The sequence below is a fragment of the Melanerpes formicivorus genome, unplaced genomic scaffold, assembly GCF_026170545.1.
Source record: "Melanerpes formicivorus ecotype bairdi unplaced genomic scaffold, bMelFor1.0.p_v2 SCAF_4, whole genome shotgun sequence".
Classification (NCBI taxonomy): domain Eukaryota; kingdom Metazoa; phylum Chordata; class Aves; order Piciformes; family Picidae; genus Melanerpes; species Melanerpes formicivorus.
In genome coordinates, this window is record NW_027142356.1 from 5786969 (window position 1) to 5810285 (window position 23317).

The following is a 23317-nucleotide window of genomic DNA, read 5'->3' on the forward strand; positions in this document are numbered from 1 at the left end:
ATGGGACAGCTGCAAACAGCTCACACTGCCAAAGCATTTTGTTCTCTCCTTGAGATGTGCCAATACTGCTGCAAAATTCCAGCAAGCGCTTCCTTCAGGAGCAGAAAGGCAGACCCAGGCTACAGTTAACACTTACCTATATCATAATGACTGTATACAAACACCACAGTATTGCAGAAAAGCCAGGTCTCTGCTCTTCAAACCTAGAGAAACTATAAAACAAAGTCAAGGAGCAGGACTGAGCTGCCTCATGGTAATTTCCCTATAGATGACCCTTAACTGTACTTCAGTGAGCTTAAGATGTAGCCTCAGGAGCATAAATAAGGCAAGGTTGGTTGGGTTGTGTTCGGTTCAGAATTAATCATTTTCAGACTGAACATCTAGAACTTCACATGAATACTCAATCCTGGATTGTATCACAGTATTAAAAACTCTGCAAGTCACAGGGTTAGAGCAAGAACACTAGCTGCACTAGAACCAGGAGCATGTAATACAAATATAGCTGGAAGAAACACCTTGAGAGGGCAGAAGTAAAAACATCATCTCTCAGTCCTGGAGCTCTCTGAAGGTTGCACTTGTAAGCAAAAACCTACAGAATAGAAGCAGCTTGCAGCTGATGAAAGCTGCCTTAGGGTATCCTCTCCACAATGACCACCATTCCCACTGCACACCTGCAGAGCAATGTCTGAACATCAACCAAAAAATAAATGTCCAAGAAAAAGCATCAAAACTGATTGAAAAATTACATTCTTCCTTTTTTCATCATTTTCACATTTCACTCAACTGTGACAGAAGCATGGGCTGGTTGAGAAGTCATCTACAATCCAAACAAGTGGGGGCTCTTGCAGTACCTTCCCATGACAGCTCACTGCTGTTGCAACTTATGACTTGTCTGCACCATGATTACAGACCCCAAAAGTATCACTAAACCTCCAGATTCATGAAGGTAAAATGAGACAAACCTATATGAACCCAAGTCACATTCACAAACTGGAGAGCATTGGAGGATTTGGGGCTCTTTTTGCAACAGTTAAATACCAGTTCCTTGCAACAAAGCAAATTGACCTTAAAATTACATTGCTCTTCAGCTAAACCTGTTGGTGCTTCAATCTCGCCTTCAATTTTTACTTCTCTTCAGAATACCTTGCAATAACCTTCATGGCCTGAAGAAAAACAAAATAAATCTCAGTTCTGCACTGCACTGCCCACCTCACCTCCCATCCCATTTCTGTATGCAAGGAAAATACACCTCTATTGATGAACTTAAGAGATAGTAAGCTTTGGGTTTATTTTCTTACCTCAATCAACCTCGAATGCATCTGTACCCCGCCAGCAGCCTCCATACATTTCTCCCTTGTCTTTAGGGAATTAAGGATGAAATTTTGCAAGTCCAAGGAAACTTTGAAGTGGTATCTCCACCTCTGGAAGTCAGTTCCTCACTATACAGGAACACTCTGATTTCAAATGCATGAGGTTAACTGAGGCCATGTAGTGCAGTGAGTTTACAGCAGTCAAGTGTCTGCTCTTCTATAAAAGACCTCCCGTGCAGAGCTGTACAATGATATAGCTACAGAGCTCCTTTCTGGCCCCAAGTCCGTAACAGACTGCACAGATGAAATGCTTCCTGCAAGGTCAAGGTAGTTTCCAGCTGCTAAGCATCAACGTCGTGGCACAGCTGAAACAGTTGCTCCCATCTGGAGACTATCTGCCATCTTCTGCTAGCTGGTACCACTGCATAGACACTGCTCATTCCTGCTGGGGAAGCTGAGGTAAACAAAGGAAGAGCAGCCACCAGTATTTTTGCAATCATTACAGAAGCTTTGTTGAGGGCAAAGCTGATCTGTAGGGGAGCTATACAAACTCCAAACAAAGCAAACATTTCAAACCAGTTCCGTACTCATTTCTTTTTGATTTGCATTTCTCTACATCCCATAGAGAGAGTCAAGAAGCTGAGACATTCGGTTCCTTCGAAGCTTTATTTTCATTCAAGCTACAGAAATGAAGTAGTACCTTCCAATTTCCCATTGTACTTTCTGCACATTTGCATGGCTCAGGGTCAGATGCACTAAGATCACTACCCTGTGGAGGAAGATAAGGCTCAAAAACTAGCTTTACTTCAAAGAATGCCAAACCTTACCTAGGAGGTTGGCTCCAATACCTAGAGATAACATTAACAGGCACAATGTAAGTAAAAAGGGATTGATCTAAACTACCTACTGTAAGCAAAAAAAAACCCCAGTAATTCATTACAGAAAGTCAAAGAAAACCTTTTTGAAATAACAAAACAGTTGTTTTCTACTTTGAAAAAATAGATGAGTAATTTTTGCTATATTTATATATGATATATTCACACATACTTTCAAGTATAGTTTTCACTATTATCATACTTACATGGCTAGAGATTAAAAAAAAGTGAAAATCCCATAAGCAGATTATATCACAGAAGAGTAACACACAGTCATTATCTGAGGATCAGCAACACCTGGAATTCTCCATGGCATCACAGTGACCAAAAAACAAAAAAGCAGTGACTAGACTCAGTGTTATTTTTCCCCCTTTATTCAACACATCTTAATAAGGCTTGTAAAGTATCAGGATTTAGGAAAATGAAGATGGGAAAAGCACAGGCAGTCCTAAACCTCACAAATTCATAGCTAAGCTTGTCACACACCAGCTACCAGCAGAAAATTAAAATCAAATGAAAAACAAAAGTCTGAGTTCTGTTTTGTTAGCAGGCAAACCATCACCAACCCACTGACCTCAGCAAGGAGGTTTTTACATTTAAGGCATCACACAACATAAGTTAATGCTAGGAAGCGTAACAATCATCCTGTGCTCAGCCACAACTCACATTTAGCTCTGCACACCAAAACCTGCTTTATTTTCAGAATAGGAAGGCTAGCAGGGCATCCCAGAGTCATTTGGGAAAGGGCCAAGCCATCCACCAAGCAAAGAGCAGAAATGACTGAGTTTTATCACAGGGGAAGGATTTAAGTGCTTCTTCAAAAGGCTTTGCTGCAGTGCCAGAGCTGGACACCTGCAAACAAATTCTGGTGGAATACGAAATTAAGAGCCAAAAGGCAGAAAGTCTCTTCAAGCAGCTACAGTGATGTGTCCTGCAAAGAGATCAAAATGGAAAGTCTTCCAAGATTTAACAGCTTCTGGAGCATTGAAATGAAGAGATGCATTTGACAGGACTGAGACTGGTTCCACACCGCTTGCTAACAGCTCTGCATGCCTGGTCTCCAGGTTTAGCTCAGATAGTTTATACACTAAGACATTTCATATCTGTATTTCCCTACTGGTGATGTAACTCCTGTCTGTTTCTTGCCCAGTATGAAAAGGCACAAATCCTGCATAAATTGTTGTAAGACTACTAAAACCCTCTCAAAAAAAAATACGTAAGCTACTGACTGTTTGTAAGAGGGCGATGCCACCTAAAAGTTAAGTGCTAGGCAGCCTGAAAACTCTATGGGTTTAACTGTTAAGCTCAACTGTTTGGTTTAGTAGTCCAGTGCAGGATGTTCTTAGAATCCAGTTTTAAAACCAAAAGGCTCAGCCCTAAAAGTAAACCTTCTTGAAACAAGGAGGTCATATATCTTAAAGGAAAGATCCAGTCACTTTACTAGGCTGAAATGCAGTGGTTTTTTGCTTTTAGTATGGATTCCAGGGAGACCAGAATGTGTTTTTCCCCAAGCCTTTCTGTAGGAAATCATTCCTTTAGATAGGATGGAAGTTTTAAGCTCAGTCCAAGCTTTGCTAAAAGCTACTGTTCCATTGAGTTACATGAAAAGTTAAGTTTCCTGAGCTAGAGACAGCCTGAAACACAAGACGGTGATGACACCGCAGGGCAAAGTGACAATGGAAAGCATTGCACAGTCTGAGATCTACAGGACATCCAGAAGCTGTTAATTCACAGCTATTCCTCATCTGTTAACCCTTCTTCCCAGGCCATATTTTGGCACATTCTTGCCCCTCTTTGAACACAGCAAGTTTCTGCTTTCTTTCCTTGTTCAGCTGGTTTTGTAACAAAAACTGCCTCCAAATGGATGCTTCAGACTTTAGTGTTCTCAGGCTTACTAAAGCACCACCTTGACAATGGCTACCTATTCAGCTGGCAGTTGGACACTAAATATTTTGTACCAGAACTACCTGAATTTAAACATTTACTGGTTTTTCCCCTCTTCTGAGCCTGTGACTGTTCTATTAATACACAGTATAGAGCTCTCAGCTTTCTTCCATAGTAGAACTAAGAACACAAACTACAGCACTTTAATCACAAGAACATTAGTATGCAGCACAAAGTCATCTGCAAATTGGAGTACACTAAGTTATGGTTACTTGCTTCTTCAATCTGTCAAAGACATAGGCTATATACTTGATACAGCAAGTATGCCTTTTAACTTTTACTAAAGTCTCCTAGAAGCATAACAATTTTGATTTGAGAGGCTCAAATCAACCTATTTGAAGTTTACATATTACAATGCAAGTCAGTTGGCTGCTTAAATGGGCTCAAAATCCTGAGCCATACCAAAAACTGTCAATCACACAAAATGCTGCTATACCCTGAACAATATTCTAGTCAGTCATGTAGTGAAGTTAAACAAAACCAAAATTAAGTACTTCTTACAACAGCACTTGGGTTAATCTTAACGCTCACTTCAGTGAACCTTGCCTTAGTGCTCCCAAATTAGGTATACAAAACCAGTCCCCACACAGGAAACTGATTCACTTTTACCTTTCCATGCATACAAGCATTACTGGTTTACTCAAATATCAAAGCCTTTGTAAACATTACTCAGCTTGAGGTTGGTGTTACTTCAAAAAGTTTAATTGTGAAGATGATTAGCTGAAGCAGTAAGCTGGGAGACAGGCAGAGACTGCTATATCCTGCTATGAATGGTCCTATTAAACAAACCCAACTCGCCCTGCAAGCCTGCAGATTCAGGGCAGGCAACCAGTTACACCAGAGTCCAGAGAAACCAGCACACAATCAGCCTAATAGCTCTCTCCACATCCACTGACCAAAAGCATAGTATCCTTAGATATAGATGCCTGTTGTAAATGTTTCTATTAGACATAATAATGATCCAGAAGTTAACATAATACCTTTTTGGTATAGCCTGGTATACTATTTACAACACACATTTGTTATAAAATGTGCAAGGAAGTGTTCAAGTCTATCTTAGGACACAGGAACACTTCAGTGCCTCCATCAGGCAGATTTAAAAGCCTGATGCAGCTGAAGCTTCACTGTGCAGTGACTAAACCTGCTTCTAGGATTTATCACAGAAGATCAAAACCCCAGTAAGCATCTGCATTTACATGTAGTTGAAGAAAGGCTATAGCCGTGGCAAGATCTTAGAAGCACATCACACTAAAACATAAGAAATCAGCAATAAAGCATGGGTTTTTGCTACATGCTCTACTTCTCAAAGACTGGAAAAGCCTCTCATGTTGTGCTCAAAACAAGAAGTCAGTGACCTTCAAACTTCTCCCCCAATCCTGCAAGTGAAGCAAGCTTACAGCTTGCAGAGTAACTTTAAAGCCAATGAAAATGTCATTTCCTTCTAAGGCATTACTTAATAGCAGGCTATCTAGATCCTCTCATACTTTTATTTTGTAGCCATGTCGCTAACATGCTTTACTTGCTGTTCTCAAAGGAATTCTATATTTGAAGTACAATCACTCAGGCACTTCTAGTGCAGCTCCTACCTGGATCTAGACAGCTTTCTCTGTACCTTTGACTTTCTTGATTGGCATAAGCAAAAGTCAAAAGAGAAGCAACACAACCCATCATCAGTTAGACCAACCACTAAGAACAGAAAACAAACAAGCATTAGCCACATCAATAGTTTCACTTTGACTTAGGGCACTATCTAACAGATTTATTAAAAGCTTCAACAGACTCAACTCCAGGCTTCGTCTTTCTTGCACGACACTACAACAGAAGCCACAGCAGACTGCCTTGTCACAAGAGGTACAAAATACTTGCTGTGTAGATGGAGAAATAAAAAGGACAAATCTAGTTGTCTAAAAGACAATTCACTGTACACATTTTATTTACAGTTTTGTACACTGTCTTAATACGAAGGGGACCGCTTTTCTACTTGAGCCATTTTAACCAAAGCAAAATCACCTAAGTTATACAAAGTGTTAAAATACAGCGTAAGGTTAAAAAAAAAAAAACAGACATACTATTTCTAGTAAGGAATGTAAATTATGGTGTTACATTTAAGAAAAAAAAAATAATAAAAAATCCACAATTATGTTTAGGAAATCACACCAACAGATCACTGATTCGACTTGAAATGCATAAGTCTGAGGCAAAGCTTTTGATGTTACCCAAAAAACCACCGAAAAGAATGCACAAAATTCATGTTTATTCCACCTTTGTCATATTCCCAGATTCTTCACCAAATGTTACAGGAGCAAAAAAAAAAAAAAAACAAAACCAAAAAACCAACCCCAAAAAACCCAACTGAGATCAAAACATCACTAATGTTATCAAATAGGGAAAACAAATAAATTAATCTAGCAGCCACCAGCATAGGTTTACAGCAAAGAGGATGCTGTATAAAAAAAATTGCTAGAAAACTGTATGCACCATACTAATTTCCAAACCAGCAAAATGTTACTGCATACAATGCAAATGTAAAACAGAGCAATTTCCTGCAGGTACAGAAATGCAACTTCTTTTCTGAATACTGTGGACAAAAAAAATTTATTATTATTATTTCTTTTTTAATCCTCTTAATAGTAAATGTTTCTATTGAGCTATTACAGAGTGGGCCAGAAAAGCATGTATGGATTCAGAGGGTGAAGTGTACTAATGTTCTGATTGGTAATGGTTACTTCAGCCAAAATAGGGGGGGGAAAAAATAAAATTGAACACAGAAGTACAAGACAAAGGCGAATAAGACTTCCCACAAATCTTAGCAACACTTAGATGGAAATCAAATTTAAATGTAGTCCACTCTGCTTTTGAAGAGGCTTTGGTTCAGCTCCCAAATCTCGATTGCTTGACGCAGTCTCCTAAGAAAGAATACTCAGAAGGTGTCTTCTTAAACAACAAACCTATTTTTAGTGGTGGAGCCGCTCTTAGTAGCTGTGTCTGCGTGGGACTGATAACCAATCACTATCTTTGGAGGAAGTCCTAATCTTTCCTTGTATACTCTCCTAGAGAAAAGAAATAAGAACAACAGTTTAAGCAAAGCCCTTAGGAAGGAATTAGGAGCAGGAGGAGGGTTCTCAAGCATTGCAGCAGACTGCCCAGGGCAGTGGTACAGTCACTATCCCCAGGGGGATTTAACAAGTGTGTAGCTGTGGTGCTTAGAGACATGGTTTACTGGGCGGGCCTGGCAGTGTTAATGGTTGGACTCAATCTTAAGGGTCTTTACCACCCAAAACGGTTGACTGATTCTATGATACCTGCTTTTAAAAATCTGCTGACATCTTCATGAAAAATAGTTGCCTGTTTAGAAACAATTTCTCATGTACTAACAAAAGACTTATTCTAAGATTTTCCTGATTTATTGCACCTAAAGTCAGCTTGTAGTTCTGTATTAACAATGGCATACCATATAAAATAGGACAAGCCCTTGCCAAAAAGTATTTAACAGGCCTACATAAATATGGAGCATAGGTATTCTACTTCATTAATGTAATTAATGTAATGTCATTAATATCAGTAAGCTATACTAGCACATATGGAAGCAAAACAGTTATGAAGAAGTCATGGTCCACAACTGCAGAACTACTGAGATAAAGTCTTTTGAACCAAATAAAACAGCAGTCCCTGAACCAGTCACTCTATTTTTATTACTACACATCAGCTGCACAGACTTGCTGTCTAACGACGGATAGAAAGCAGACCCCATCCCCTGAATTCATCATGGTACTGGTCACAGGCAGCTATCCAACTGAAGCTCTAAGAAAACTCAGCTTGGGTTGTACCCTTTAAGAAACAGCAGTACCTGCTTTACACACCATGTTCCTTAGAACAGTGAGATGCAAACCACTAATGGCATTAGGCTACAAGCTGTGACTAAACCACAAAACAAGCCTGTCCAACTGTGCTTCTTAACTACATAAACCTGGGGGTTTAACTTAATCATAAGGGAGAAGTTTAAAGGACTGCAGCCTGTCTCCATTGTAACTGTTAAATAAAAGCTTGATGAAAGCCTTTGGAGTTATGGCAATAAGACAACTACCTGCTGTCAACATAATTTTCCTTAATCATTGTGTTAGTTTGCTAAAGTCTTAACTCTTCTACAGTTATCTAATGGATCTATCTTACCTCCTTAGTTACTGGTTACTACCATTCTAAAACCGCTCTCTGATGCATACTAGCTTCAATGTAAGATTGTTTTCTACTAGCAAATGTGTACCAAAGTTCTGTTTCTTGTTAAACATCTTTCAAGTCTGAGCATGACTGTATAATAAAATTGCTAGAGTAAGGCAGACCTCATTAGATTCTTAAAGGTCCAAATGAGGACTATCAAGAGAGCTACCCAGGAAGTGAAAAATGTTAGCATGCTACTATACCTGACAGTTAAATTTGTCCTAAGATATGCTAAGCTTGAAAGACAAGCCATGTAAATATACGTGGGCTAAAATAAATGAATTCAACAGCAAGCAATTTTGAAGCATCAATACTGCTTCAGCATAAAGGACCCACCATCTTTAGCAATACTTGCTGAAAGGCAGAGCATGACATACATTTTCCATGAGACAGACTCATGATAATCTGGGATGATTAGCATTCCTTGCTGGAGTGGAGACGACATGCTACTACATACCTCACCTCATAAGCATTATTTTGATTTGTACCCAAGACAAAAAGGTAGCAAAACATCTCTGGAGTTTCGCAGCACATCGCTGTCCAACTTTTTTCAAGTATATGAATTGTTGTCAAGCTCCCATTTGTGAATTTAAGATTTGCAGTGCCTTCCCTCTTATTTGTAAGCATCACTCTCCTGAGAAAAGTCTTAGTAATGCTCTACTCTTACTGGTTGCCTGCCTTTACGAAGTGGCATGCTGCGACACAATATAATCCACAGGTCGTAACTACAATGCCTCCCTCACTGTGAAATTAAAAACTTTTGCCAACATTTGTGTTCATTGTTTTTGTTATTTCTAAGCAGCAAAGGTAGTGCAGTAACATGATAAAGTTACTAACAGAAGCTCATGAAAATACTACACAATGCTGCAAATAACCGGGCACTGAACACCTCAAACCTGACATACAGCTCTGCACAGGCTGCATTTGCCTGAAGCAGGGTCTCCATTCACTTGGCCTGCTTTAAGTACATTGTTGCACTGCATATCATCAAGATGCCCCCCATGTCACTTACCCTATATGCGTAACAGCATCCCTGTTTTCACATTCAGTTGTCCATATTGCTATTTTGTCACCCTTAGTTCTAACGTTAACAACAGCACCGCATACGTCATCACTGTAGTCATCGAATGACTCCCCGATAAGGCACAGCAGCTACAAAACAGAGAGTAACCATCAGAAGTGGCAGTTCAAAGGCAAACATTCACCACACTCAAAGGACAGAAATACTACCTTTTACTGGCTATAGCCCCATGCCATATAGTTTCCTGTTTATTGCAGTACCTTCTTGTAATTCCAAATGTTACAAGTGAATGTAAGCTCAGTAAGAGTTTTTCATCTCTTCTCCTGTCCCAGCAGCTGTAAATTATGACAATTATCTGTTCCTCCTACCCCATCTTCCCGATCCAAAACCAGTTAAGAATTAAAGAAATTTATTCTTCTTTTTCAAGTGCATTTATCACAAGTAGACAAATCCAAAAGTTTTTGCATTAAGTATCTAGAAGAACCTGGGAAGAACCATTTGGGCAATACATCAACTACATAAGGTCCAACTTCAATTCTTAAGTATATCAATTTAATGTCAAATTAAGGCTGCATTGAGTCCATCATCAGTAAATTTGTTGACAACATCAAGCTGGGGGCAGGAGTTGATCTGCTGGAGGGTAGAGAGGCTCTGCAGAGGGACCTCCACAGGCTGGACAGATGGATAGAATCCAAGGGCATGAGATTTAACACATCCGAGTGCCAGGTTCTGTACATTAGCCACAACAACCCCATGCAGTGCTACAGGCTGGGGTCAGAGTGGCTGGAGAGTGGCCAGGCAGAGAGGGACCGGGGGACACTGGTCGATGGTAGGCTGAACATGAGCCTGCAGTGTGCCCAGGCAGCCAAGAGGGCCAATGGCATCCTGGCCTGCATCAGGAACAGTGTGGCCAGCAGGAGCAGGGAGGTCATTCTGCACTGGTTAGGCCACACCAAGTCCTGTGTCCAGTTCTGGGCCCCTCAGTTTAGGAAGGATGTTGACTTGCTGGAACAAGTCCAGAGAAGGGCAACAAAGTTGGTGAGGGGTTTGGAACACAAGCCCTATGAGGAGACACTGAGGTAGCTGGGGCTGCTTAACCTGGAGAGGAGACTCAGGGGTGACCTTATCACTCTCTACAACTACCTGAAGGGAGGTTGTAGACAGGCTGATGATGGTCTCTTCTCCCAGGCAACCAGCACCAGAACAAGAGGACAGTCTCAGGCTGCACCAGGGGAGGTTTAGGTTGGATGTTAGGAAGAAGTTCTGTACAGAGAGAGTGATTGCCCATTGGAATGGGCTGCCCAGGGAGGTGGTGGAGTCACCATCACTGGGGGTGTTCAGGAGGAGACTTGATAGGGTGCTTGGTGCCATGGGTTAGTTGTTTAGCTGTACAGAACCCTGTCAAGCCTCACCTTGAGTATCTCCAGGGATGGGACCCCAAACACCTCCCCAGACAACCTGTTCCAGTCTTCCACCACCATTTTGCTAAAGAGCTTGTTCTTAACATCCAATCTAAATCTGCTCTCCTCTAGTTTGAAGCCATTGCCCCTCATCCTATGACTACAGGCCTTTGTAAACAGTTTCTCTCCATCCTTCTTGTAGGCCCCCTTCAGGTACAGGAATGTCACCATTAGGTCTCCCCAGAACCTCCTCTTCTCCAGGCTGAACCACCCCAGCTCCCTCAACTTGAACAGTGTGCAATGCAGGTGCAACAATCCAAGTATACAAGATTCTTCCCACAAAGATTTTTTAATGGTGAAACTGGAAATGTGCCAAAGCAGCACACTTCAGGAACATGAGATTCAGTTAGGTCATATCTCCTTACAACACAAAATCTCCAACTTGTAAACCAAGCAATTTTCAGATATTCAAAACTGAGAATTTCCTGTAATTAAGAGAGATCCATCTAGTCCATGCAGAATTAAAGAGATCCTTCTGCACACTGAAGTATTAGCCTCCAAATGGAGGCTGGATGACTCTACACTGTCATTATATTAGCTTTCTAGAATCACTTATGATGTTTGGAAATCAAACACACTTAACTTTGAGCAAAGCAGGTCTTTCAGTACTCATGAGAGCTGCAAGGCCTGACTTAAGGAGATGCAAAAAGGAAACAGTGTGCTACTGAGTAAATAACTATAACTGCACATACTTTAAATATTACACCCAATTGGAGGCTGCACACAGTCTTTAACAAAAGCTGTAAATAAGCTTAAATAAGCTTCAACCACTGGCAAACATTCTAAATACTGACCAACAGTTCAAATACAAGCAAAGATGACTACCATGCTCAAAGAAACACTAGCCAGGTACATTCTTCATGAATGCTGCACAACATGGGAAGAGAGCTGTCTCAAATGAAGTTCAGTTCACAATTAAGAACACTAAAGATAGATAGAACATAATAGCAATTTGTTTCAAAGAGGAGTGATAAAGGAAGAGGCTTTGAGTTTTAGTGGAGAAACTTGGTTAAAAATAATTACTGGAGGCTGGTTTAGAGCATGTATCCCAGTCACTGGGGTATTTGGGCTCTGTGTGACTGCTTGCTGCTGGACAAAATGCAGAGCCCTATCCACATGTTTCCAATCCAAATGTAATGACTGCTAAGAATGAGGACGACTCATACAGGAGGCATCTGGGTGGAGAGGTCAAATGCACACAGTAAGACTCATATGCAGTTGTACATCCTACAGGTATTATGCTCACAATCCTTTCTTCAAATCTCTACTACAATGATTAGAAAGGTCCTATTAGCTCTGGTATTTTGCTGACATCTGCTTTGATCTTGAAGGCCATTTCTCCTTTTCAAAGGGGTGCAATACTTCTTGGTTCTCACATAAACAGAGAAAGAGAGATCAGAGATTTGGTAAGAATCTTCTGCATTGTACTGTTTGCAATCTACGCCCCTAAAACCCAGGCTATGCTAGACTGTTTGAGGCTATTCAGAGTCAGCTTCTAGAGAGTAGTTGTATCCTTTTCTACAACACATTTACCTCAACCCACCACCTTTAGGAATGTATTTAAGAGTTAAAAAATCCAAGAGGTAATAGCCATGGAAAAAAGTATCTTTACAGCATACATATAAGGAAGACTGCTATTACTGGCCAACCCTACCTAGTGTTAAGTACAGGGGGAAAAAAAATCTGAAGCTTTTTTCAGCCAGACCAAAACATTAGAACTACTCACCTTTAATAAGAGCATTCCAGAAAAATTATTGTTACATTTCAGCAGTTAAATTTGGGAATTACATTCAAGACATTACTACTTTTCCCAGCAGCTCAACAGCTGTTCTGTATATTTCACAATAAAAGGTTAACCTGTCCTGGAGATTTACCTCTACTGCTGCCCATTGTAAGAAAGTACTGAACAGAATACAACTACATTGAGCATCACTAGTGAAGAAAAATCACGCTTCAAATACAGCCTGTTGATAAAAAACTTAAAAGGACACTACTTCCAGGAAGTTAGAAGAGGTACACCAAGAACCTATCAGTTAATGTATTAAAAACAAATGCAAGATTATTCAGTTGTAATTTGTAAGGCCATAGTGCTTACTGTCTCTAGCCAGAAGCGATCGAGGTCACTTCGTCTCTGCTGTTTGTTTAGTGTAATTAACCATCGTCCTCCTCGCTTGTTTTTTTCGTCTTCCCACATGGGTTCAATTCCATCCTGTAAAGAACAGCCAGAAGTTAAATCAGACTTGATCTATGGTTTTCCCCTTAATAGCCAGAAGGTCAGTGATAACTGAAATAGCAGCTAAGGGAAGTAGTGCATAGTTTAAGATCTGTACCTGTCTAAAAATACTGTCTCTCACCCAAGTTCCAGAACAGCCAAAGGTACCTTCTCTCATTTTCATTTCTACAGAATAATCACAGCTCAGGCAAGCCTTGGCTATACAACACTACAGAAAATAAAATCCTGGGGGAACAGGCAATGCCAACCATCCACTTCGCCCAGTGCAAAACCAGTTAAAGTAAGGGTTCCAGAATGTAGCTGCTAATTTTAAGTGTTGGACTCAGTGCAGCCATTGGCAGAGTGCTTTGCTTATGCATGAGGATTACTTTTGCTGAAACAGACACCCTGGCAGTCCCACTTGCTGACTTCCTGCACGCACAAGGTGAGAATATGAGGCCTTTAATTGTCAGTGCCACAAAAATCAACACATCATTTAGAAACCAGCTGCATTCTGATTCACCCTTTACCAATGGCCCTGCATTGAAACAAATGACCCTGGGCACACTGATACAGCCAAGCAGCCAGCTGCCACTCCCCTACCCACCAGCCATGCTGCACTTCAAAGTCAGTCATTACAAAAGCAGGTAACTGCCTAGACAAATTCAGTTAAGAACTGTCTATTAGAAGTCACACTACAGAAGTTTGTCTGAAAACTAATTAAGGGTTCAATGTGCAGGACAGAGCCATGTCAGCTCACTTTAACACCCTCACGGCAGCTGCAGAGCTCAAACTACATCACCTTTAAGAGGCACTCTTACAAGGTCACTATTGAAGGACAACAGCAGGAGACTGCTCAGAGGTCTGAAACAGTTGCCAATTCTGTACCTGTTCCATGTGTTTTTATTATTGCTGACTGATAAGCAACTGACAGAACACATACACATACTTACAACACAAATTTAGGATCCACGCACAAAACAAGTATGACCCACAGATATCCTGGAAGGCCTACAGCAATTTACTAGTAAGGTTTCTCAGTCACCTGTCATTACCTTCCCCAACACAAGCACCACCACCTCTCCACTGACTTAAGCTGCTGGGGTTTACAAACAGTCTAGTGAGGAGTCCTTGCCAGTAGCTGTTTCATGAGCAAAGGAACCAAGCATCAGTACTTAATGGACTACCTATGTATTTGAATCTAGAAAGGAAGCTGTATGTTAAAGCACTTTGGAGAGGTGAGGATTTCATGTAGAGCTCCACCCCAGATCACCACTCCAGCCGAGAGAGAATTTCACATACGCTTTCATCAGCATTTCCTATTCACTAGTTTGAACAATTCCTCATCGTGTTTTGTGAGTCAGTGTTGGGTACAATTTTCTGTTTCATACATAAATAATACAAGATTTAATTGGTGGTGTGAAAATTACTTGTACGAGCACTGTACACCTGGCTAGTTAGTAGCCCTCAAAGAATACTGGAGAACATTGCAGCCTCCCCCAGAACTTGGGCAATTTAACTCGTTTCATGTCACACCAAATGGCAGACATGGAAAAATTTTCCCATTATAAAAATTAAGGCTATTGCTTGCACAAAGATCTCAAGCAGAGAACAAAGGCAAACATAGTAACATATTAAAGCATACTGTCTGTGAACTGTGTTAAAGCAAGTACTTGCATTTTCAGAACTAGAAACCACCTCACTTTGAGGGCATGTGCTTGGGACTCCCTAAAAAGCCAAAATTAACACCTTCAAGTCATTCCCAACTATGTTCCTAAAGATCTGAAGTGAAGTATTTGGGCAGTGTCTTGCTTAGTCAGGAAACTATCAACATCCATAACTAAAGTAAATAATAAAATGTTAGCAAGCATACCTTAAAGAGCGAGTAGTCACAGCCAGGCATTAAATTACTAGAGAGCTGGATATGGTTGTATAAACTATGGGAGGGAAAAAAAAAGCAGGATTAAAAACTAAGCATTACTTTGAGGTACAAAATTCTTAAAGGATTTAAGACATATGACCAAAACACAAAAATGAAAAAGCATTGAAGTTCTCTCAGAAGCAATCCTATTTAAAGAATATTTTTCAGCAGTATCCAAGGTGTTCAGGCCTTAAAGCAGCAGAATAGACACTGGTTTATGAACACTTGCTGGGTTCCTAAATCAATGCTTCTTTTATATCTAGTATCATAGTATCAGTCAGGGTTGGAAGGGACCACAAGGATCATCTAGTTCCAACCCCCCTGCCATGGGCAGGGACACCCCACACTAGATCAGGCTGGACAGAGCCTCATCCATTCCAGGCTTAAACACCTCCAGGGACGGGGCCATAACCACCTCCCTGGACAACACATTCCAGGGTTTCACCACTCTCATGGGGAAGAACTTCCTCCTCACATCCAGCCTGAATCTCCCCGCCTCCAGCTTCATTCCATTCCCCCTAGTCCTATCACTACCTGAGATCCTGAGCAGTCCCTCCCCAGCCTTCCTGTAGGCCCCCTTCAGATACTGGAAGGCCACAATTAGGTCACCTCAGAGCCTTCTCTTCTCCAGACTGAACAGCCCCAACTCCTTCAGTCTGTCCTTGTAGGAGAGGTGCTCCAGCCCTCTGATCATCCTCATGGCCCTTCTCTGGACACTTCCAGCACATCCAGATCCCTCTTGTAATAGGGGCTCCAGAACTGGAGCCAGTACTCCAGGTGGGGTCTCACCAGAGCTGAGTAGAGGAGGAGGATCACCTCCCTCGACCTGCTGGCCACACTTCTCCTGATGCAGCCCAGTTACTAACAGTTACTAAAAACAGGTCTCATGGAACTCTTCATGGCAACATGCTCTGGGAGTGTGCTGTACATAAACATACACAGAGCAAGGGTAATTGTTGATATTTCTAAGGCTGTCCCCTCTGCAGAAAGAGGCTTTAGGGGAAAAAAACATTCAACTTTGCTCTTAAAACTTTCATCCCTGAAATCAAGTCTGACAATGCAAATTGAAATAAGGACTCAAAAGGCAAGAACAGATCACTGAAACAAAATATAAAATACACACTCCAAACTGAATTTACAAATATGCAATTCAGAGCAAGAACATAAAAATCAAGTATGTACACACTGTCTCCTCTAGCAAGAGAGAGGTTTTTTCCCTGCACTCTTATTTTCAGACTTCAGAAAAGGCCTGCAAATACTACACTAACCTTCACTTCAAGGCCAACTAACATTGGTTGGTTCAGCATTACAAAATGAAAGGAATTACTGGCATGTTCTAACAATTGGAAATGGAGTGTAGGAATTGACACAGCCAGGTACAGGTTTACCCACTTCCCTCCATTAAATTTACCTTAATATGCCTTAACAGAATAACACACTTATTCCCATCTGGACCACAATGGAGGGATAACTTCTCAATTGCTTGTGACTTATATTATACCTACACTGCAGACATCTGGATTAAGCATTTTTAATTACCCAGATCCTCCTGGTTATAGGAGCTGAAAACAATTTAGCCTCCCATTACACACACAGATGCAAACTATTGTTCAGTCATTGGTCACCCCTACAGTAAGAATGGGAAAGCTGGTTACAAGCACAGAATTCTATGAGGATTGTACTGAAAATACTTCAACATTTCAGTACATTTTTATCATCTCTGCTGGTGCTAATGGGTCCCTGATGGGTCTCATTCTCATTTGCTGATGAGGGTACACACCAAAACCCCCCAAAATCCTACCTCTCAATGTAGCACATAACACTAAGAAAGATCAACTATATAATGCAGCCAAACAGAAAAGGACCTGAGGGTACTGATTGACAGATGGCTGAACATGAGCCAGCAGTGTGCATCAAGAATAGTGTGGCCAGCAGGAGCAGGGAAGTCATTGTGCCCCTGTACTCAGCACTGGTTAGGCCACACCTTGAGTACTGTGTCCACTTCTCAGTCCCTCAGTTTAAGGAGGACATTGAGACACTTGAACATGTCCAGAGAAGGGCAACGAGGTTGGGGAGAGGCCTTGAGCGCAGCCCTATGAGGAGAGGCTGAGGGAGCTGGGAGTGTTTAGCCTGGAGAAGAGGAGGCTCAGGGGAGACCTTCTTGCTGTCTACAACCACCTGAAGGATGATTGTGGCCAGGAGGGGGTTGGTCTCTTCTCCCAGGCAACCAGCACCAGAACAAGAGGGGACAGTCTCAAGCTGCACCAGGGGAAGTTTAGGCTCCAAGTAAGGAGAAAGTTCTTCAGAGTCGTTCACCATTGGAATGTGCTGCCCAAGGAAGGTGGTGGAGTCACCGTCCCTGGAGGTGTTCAAAAGGGGATTGGTGCCATGGTTTAGTAGTAATAATAAAAAAACAGGTTGGAAGAGACCTCCAAGATCGTGTCCAACCCATCAACCAATCCAACCCACCTAAACAACTAACCCATGGCACCAAGCACCCCATCAAGTCTCCTCCTGAACACTTCCAATGATGGTGACTCCACCACCTCCCCAGGCAGCCCATTCCAATGGGCAATCACTCTCTCTGTATAGAACTTCTTCCTAACATCCAACCTAAACCTCCCCTGGTGCTGCCTGTGTCCTCTAGTCACGAGGTCTTGGGTGACAGGTTGGACTTCATAATCTTTGAGGTCTCTTCCAACCTTACTGATTCTATGATTCTCATGTACTTGCTATTTCCTCCATATTTCATTATTATGGCAGGCCAAAATCTTCCAAGTAAGCTTCTTGAATTCAACCACAGGGTACAGGCCTCCAAAAAGGCTTTTTTTCTTGTTGTTTGAACCTAACTGCTTTTGCAGACCTTCCTTTCAGAAGAAGGCAGTTTCCTCTATAACCTCTAATGAACTTCTTTCAAGGCTGCCACTAACCTGCATCAACGACCTAAGTACTTTGCTTCAGATTCAGGCAGTTGTGCATATCTGAGTGGGTCAGCTCTGAGAATTTAATGAAAGAGCCAAAGTTGGGGCTGCCAAAATGACAGCCAGCTGACTCCAAGAATTTACAAATCCATGTTACTAGTAAGATAGCTACTGCACAAATACAGTTCTCTAATTGCCTGCCACATACATATAAGCAGTGTTTCAGCGTTAGCACCAAGACAATGTGTATTTAAAGGATGAAGAACTTACCCAACCGCACTCTCAAAGGTTACATGCTACCACTACATTTTGATTCTCCAAACATTTTCAGATTACAACCAAAAAGTTGCAAAGCACTCCCTTTTTTTGACTTTGGCATTAGCCCTGCCAAGACATGCCAGGATTATTGGGGAGACTGAAAAAAAGAATCTTTACTTACGCCCAGAAATCTTCCACAGTATCAAACTTTGAGATAAGACGGAGATTTGCTTGCCAAGTTTTGCTCTTGTCATTTTTAAAAAACCAGAGTGCCCATCTAAAGGAAAACAAAAGAACAGCATATAGAATTTACAGCATATTATAAATAGAGTCAGTGGCATTGTTACACGCGAGCTAATTGCAAACCTTGCAGTAGCTATTAGCATGTAAGTCAGTTTTCATCCATAAGACATCCATCCCCCCAGCAGCTGGGACCAACCCAAACAGATTGAGGAAGAGATTTATTCCTGGCTTTGAGCCTGATGCCACCAGCGTAACTCTGGGGTTTTTGATCATAGGTGGGTTTACATGATGCTAGGCTTGCTGGCAGCAAATGGGGCACACCTCACCCTAAAGGGAAGAAGGGTTTTATCATGGGAATTGGCTGGACTCATTGACAGGGCTTTAAACTACATTGGCAGGTGTAAAGGGGAAGGACCAGGCTCTCTGGAGACAAGCTTGGAACACCTGTAGGATGCTGTGATGGCTCCACTGCTATCTCAGGGGAGGCAGGGGATAGTATGCCATGAGATAAGGAAGATGTAAGGGCCATTGATGAGCTATGACTCATAATAGTGTCAGGGAGTAGTATTCTACCCCACAAAAAGACATCAACTGAAGTATATCTGTGTCAATGCACACAGCATGGGGAACAAGCAAGAGCAACTCAAAGCTATCATCCAGGAGGAAAACTATGAAAACTTGCCCTGATGGAAACATGGTGGGATTAATCCCTTATCTGGAGTGCTGTGCTGGATGGCTATAGGCTCTTCAGAAAGGATAGGCCCAGAAGGAGAGGTGGTGGGGTGGCTCTCTATGTCAGGGAAGGCCTCAACTGTCTCAAGCATGACAATGATGACAGGTTGAATGCTTGTGGGTAAGAATCAGGGGAATGGCAAACAAGGTACACATCATGATGGGAGTGGGATTGAGTACCCCTTCAGTAAAATTGCAGATTACACCAAGATGGGTGGCTGTGTTGATCTGCTAGAGGGTAGGGAAGCTTTACAACAGGATCTGAACAGGTTAGATCAATGGGCCAAGGCTAACTGTATGAAGTTCAACAAGGCCAAGTGCCAGGTCCTACACCTGGGTCACAACAACCCCATGGTGAACTACAGACTTGGCAACATGTGGCTGGAAAGCTGCATCTTGGAGAGGGACCGGGGGGTACTGGTTGACAGTCTATTGAATGCAAGTCAGCAGTGTGCCCAGGTGGCCAAGAAAGCCAATAGCATCCTGGCTTGTATTAGAAACAGTGGCCATCAGGAGCAGGGACTTGATTGTCCCTCTGCTCAGCACTGCTGAGGCCACACCTTGAGTACTGTGTTAAATTCTGGGCCCCTCACAGGGTGAAGGACATTGAAGTGTCAGGACATGCCCAGAGAAGGGCATCAAGGCTGGTGAAGGGCCTGGAGCACATGGCCTACAAGGAAAATCTGAGGGAGCTGGGGTTGTTCCGTCTGGAGAAGAGGAGGCTGAGGGGACACCTCATCACTCTCTACAACTAGCTGAAGGGAGGCTGGAGTGACAAGGGGGCAGCCTCTTCTCCTTGGTGTTAAACAACAGAACTAGAGGAAATGGTTTCAAGCTGCACCAGGGGAGGTTCAGGCTGGATGCTAGGAAATACTTCTTCACAGAGGGTTATCAAGCATTGTAATGGCATGCCCAGGGCAGTGGTGGAGTCACTGTTCCTGGAAGTGTTTAAGCAGCATGTAGACCTGGTGCTTGGGGACATGGTTTAGTGTGGACCCCTTAGTGATGGGTCAAGAGTTGGACTGGATGATCTTTGAGGTCACTTCTAACCAGAAGCCTTCTGTGATACATGAGAAACCCAGCTTTCAAATCCAGCTCTTTGCAGATCAACATTTCTGTTCCCATTACAAGAATCACAGCAGATGTGATCAAACCATTTATATATTTCAAATACTTTGGGATCATTTCTAAGACTCTAAACCTTAAGTTTCAGATGTTTCTCCTTGCTGCCACTGCTAAGCTCCGATTCCCTACCACAAATAACTGCTTATGGACTAAAACACCACCAACTATTCAAGCTAGAAGCACAGCTCCCTTTCCAGAATTTTCCTTGTAAGGGTTACAAAAGCTGATTACATCAATCCAAAGCCACATAACATGAAAGCTTCCCAAGCACTTGCATTGTAAAAGGAAAGCCGTTTTAAGCTTACAAATGGCAACAATCTTAAACACCAAGTAACTGCTTCAAGTTTTAAACCTGTATACATGAAAACAAGACAAAATGAAAACATTTCCATCCAATAGTCTTCATCTCCACCAACTGTATCTTATCTTTACACACAATGCTGCTCTTTCTGAATCTAAAAAGCACTGGTTAAATTGATCAACAGGACATTTGATGAGGCATTTCACAAAACAGCCCTACTGCCACTTGTACAGGAGTGTCAGAAGCAGTTTAAACAAAGTGTTAAAAAGGTGGAAGTTGAAAGACAAGGGAAAATGGGATGCAGAGTATCTACAGTGCAGAATTGTTTTCCACACTTACTCAAAAGAAAAAAAGACCAAAGTGCAACTTGGTAAAAGATTCACTTTGGGGCAGTACCTACCTACCAATATTAAGTACTAAGCACTCCAACTCTTCAGTTCACTTTGAGAAAATGACTTCCTAGTTGCAATTTTTTCTGCATATGTATCCTGCTGCACTGACTTGTGTGCACTTGAAGGAACTCAACCTGTAAGCTCATAGCATTTTAGTGCAAGAAGGTAGTTCCAGTGCAGACTTTCAAGTAAAGCTTCCCAGTAAAGTCCTTATGTCTCTGTAGATCAGGAAAGTTTAGCAGCTTTAAAAGCTACTATTTGTTTCTGCTCAAACACAGAACTCACTGAGAGGCTTTTGATTTTTTTGTAACTTAACTATATTACTGTTGCATGTTTTTCTCATCCATCAAGAAAAGCAAAGTGCCTTACAGCGTTTTCTCCCAGTGACAGGCTGGTACAGATACGTGCATTAGCACTTTACAGGATTTCTTCTGCTGTGTTTCCTACAGATAAAGGAAACCAGCACTACTGTAGATAGCAATGTCATCAAGTCTAAAACTCTTTGGCTGATTAATGAAGCTTCTACCACTTTCAGTTCCAAATAGCAGAGGGAAAAAATGTAAGATATGAAGAAGTAAGACTGATTAAAAAGGTGCCCAAAGTACAAAGCAGAATGGAAGGTTCCCCAGTTCTGCTTGGCAGAAACTGGATCTGAGTGTCAGTATCTTAAAACACACCAGAGCAGTAAAAGCTCTGCTTGCCTCTGATAATTGCCTGCAATTACCTCGCAGCATTATGAAAAGTTGCAAAGATTTCCAGCTTCACTATGTGAAAAGCCTCTGAACTACAATAGGCTCCAATTCCATTTCCTCTAGAACCTAGCTGAAAAAAATCCTCAAAACCAGGACTCTCAAAATGTTGCTAGAAAACAAAGTATACAAGAACTGTAAAGCCACAAGCATTCTTCCATCTTTGGCAAAATCACAATCATGCTTCAGGAGTATTTACCTGTTTTGTAGTGGATGCTTAATGTACTGCTCAGGGCTGGCAACCTCCTGGCTAGGTGCTGGCTCAGTTTTCTCCTCTTCTGAAGGCTGAGGGTTGGGAGTGGTTTCCTGTTTGAAGAAAGGAGTTATTAATAGGTACCCTCTCAATTTTTATTGAAGTTATTTAGTTCTTTGAAGTAACTTTAAGAAATCTGAAGCAAAGAGTTCCTCTAATTCATCTTGGATTAGGGACTCAAAACACATCATGGAAGCACAAACTGTGTTCCTTTGTTCTTCAACACCTGAACAGGTCCTACAAGAAATACTAACTGCAGGAAATCACATCCTGCTGTTCAGTGATTTGCTTCTGTCATTCGTTTCCAGAATGCTTTACTTAACATATTTGTCTTATTTTGAAACAGTTCTGAGTTAAGAAATATACAGCATGCTGTGTTGTCTAGAATGTGCACCTCTAAAAATTGACTGCCAGAATAGTAATTTCAGAATCACAGAAGAAAGATTGTTTAAAAAACCAGTTTCTGACAAAGTCTCATTGGAAACTGATGGAATAACAGATTTGCCTAAATGCACAAGTAGGAGACGTGCCTACAGTTCTCAGGTCTGGAATCGGCAGTTAGAAACCAAACCAGTAAGTAGTTAGATGTGTAATATCACTACCCAAACTTCAGACACCTAACAGCACTATTGAAACTCATACCCATTCTCAAATTCCAAACTCAATGCAATTACCCCTTTTCCACAGATTAGACTGATTCCAAGTACTCTTTCAAATCATCTACAGAGATCAAATACACAAACACAAAGAAGGGATATCTACTCCCCCCGAATGCAAACCCCCTCAAGCTTGTAATTCAATTTGAGAAGCCACTGTGTCAGGTTTGAAATTCTAATGTCATTCCCTCAAACCATGGGACACAAAGATTTATTGTGAGGCCAACTGTCCCCACCAGTTACCATTGCTTTTCCCTAATCTGCAATCCATGCTAGAATACTAGAAACATGGGAGGGAGAACTACAGCTCATCCCCTAAAACTCAAACATACATGCAGCTGACCCCAAGAAAAGAAAAAGCACTTCAGTAATATAAAGAAATACTAACTTAAGCAGATATAAAACTCCAGACATTCCTATAGGCAGCAATACAGAGCACATCCAAGTGATGGGTTCTACACATTGGCTGCCACAACCCCATGCAGTGCTACAGGCTGGGGTCAGAGTGGATGGAGAGCGGCCAGGTAGAAAGGGACCTGGGGGTACTGGTCAATAGCAGGCTGAACATGAGCCAGCAGAGTGCCCAGGTGGCCAAGAAGGCCAATGGCATCCTGGCCTTGATCAAGAATAGTGTGGCCAGCAGGAGCAGGAAGGTCATTCTCCCCTGTACTCAGCACTGGTTAGGCCACATCTTGAGTCCTGTGTCCAGTTCTGGGCCCCTCAGTTTAG

General features: G+C 41.8%; 1 protein-coding gene across 2 annotated transcripts in view; it reads right to left on the bottom strand.

The window, feature by feature from the left end:
* Positions 1–2532: 2532 nt before the first annotated feature.
* Positions 2533–23317, bottom strand: part of EIF4E (eukaryotic translation initiation factor 4E) — a 28347-nt gene continuing 7562 nt past the window's right edge. For both annotated transcript variants that reach the window (XM_068136796.1, XM_068136795.1), the window contains exons 2-7: positions 21879–21985; positions 18319–18414; positions 14911–14974; positions 12921–13034; positions 9357–9496; positions 2533–7179 (exon numbers count right to left, since the gene is read on the bottom strand). In XM_068136796.1, coding sequence (XP_067992897.1) covers positions 7065–7179; positions 9357–9496; positions 12921–13034; positions 14911–14974; positions 18319–18414; positions 21879–21985 — 636 coding nt within the window. In that variant the 3' untranslated portion in view covers positions 2533–7064. The remainder of the gene's footprint in view (positions 7180–9356; positions 9497–12920; positions 13035–14910; positions 14975–18318; positions 18415–21878; positions 21986–23317) is intronic.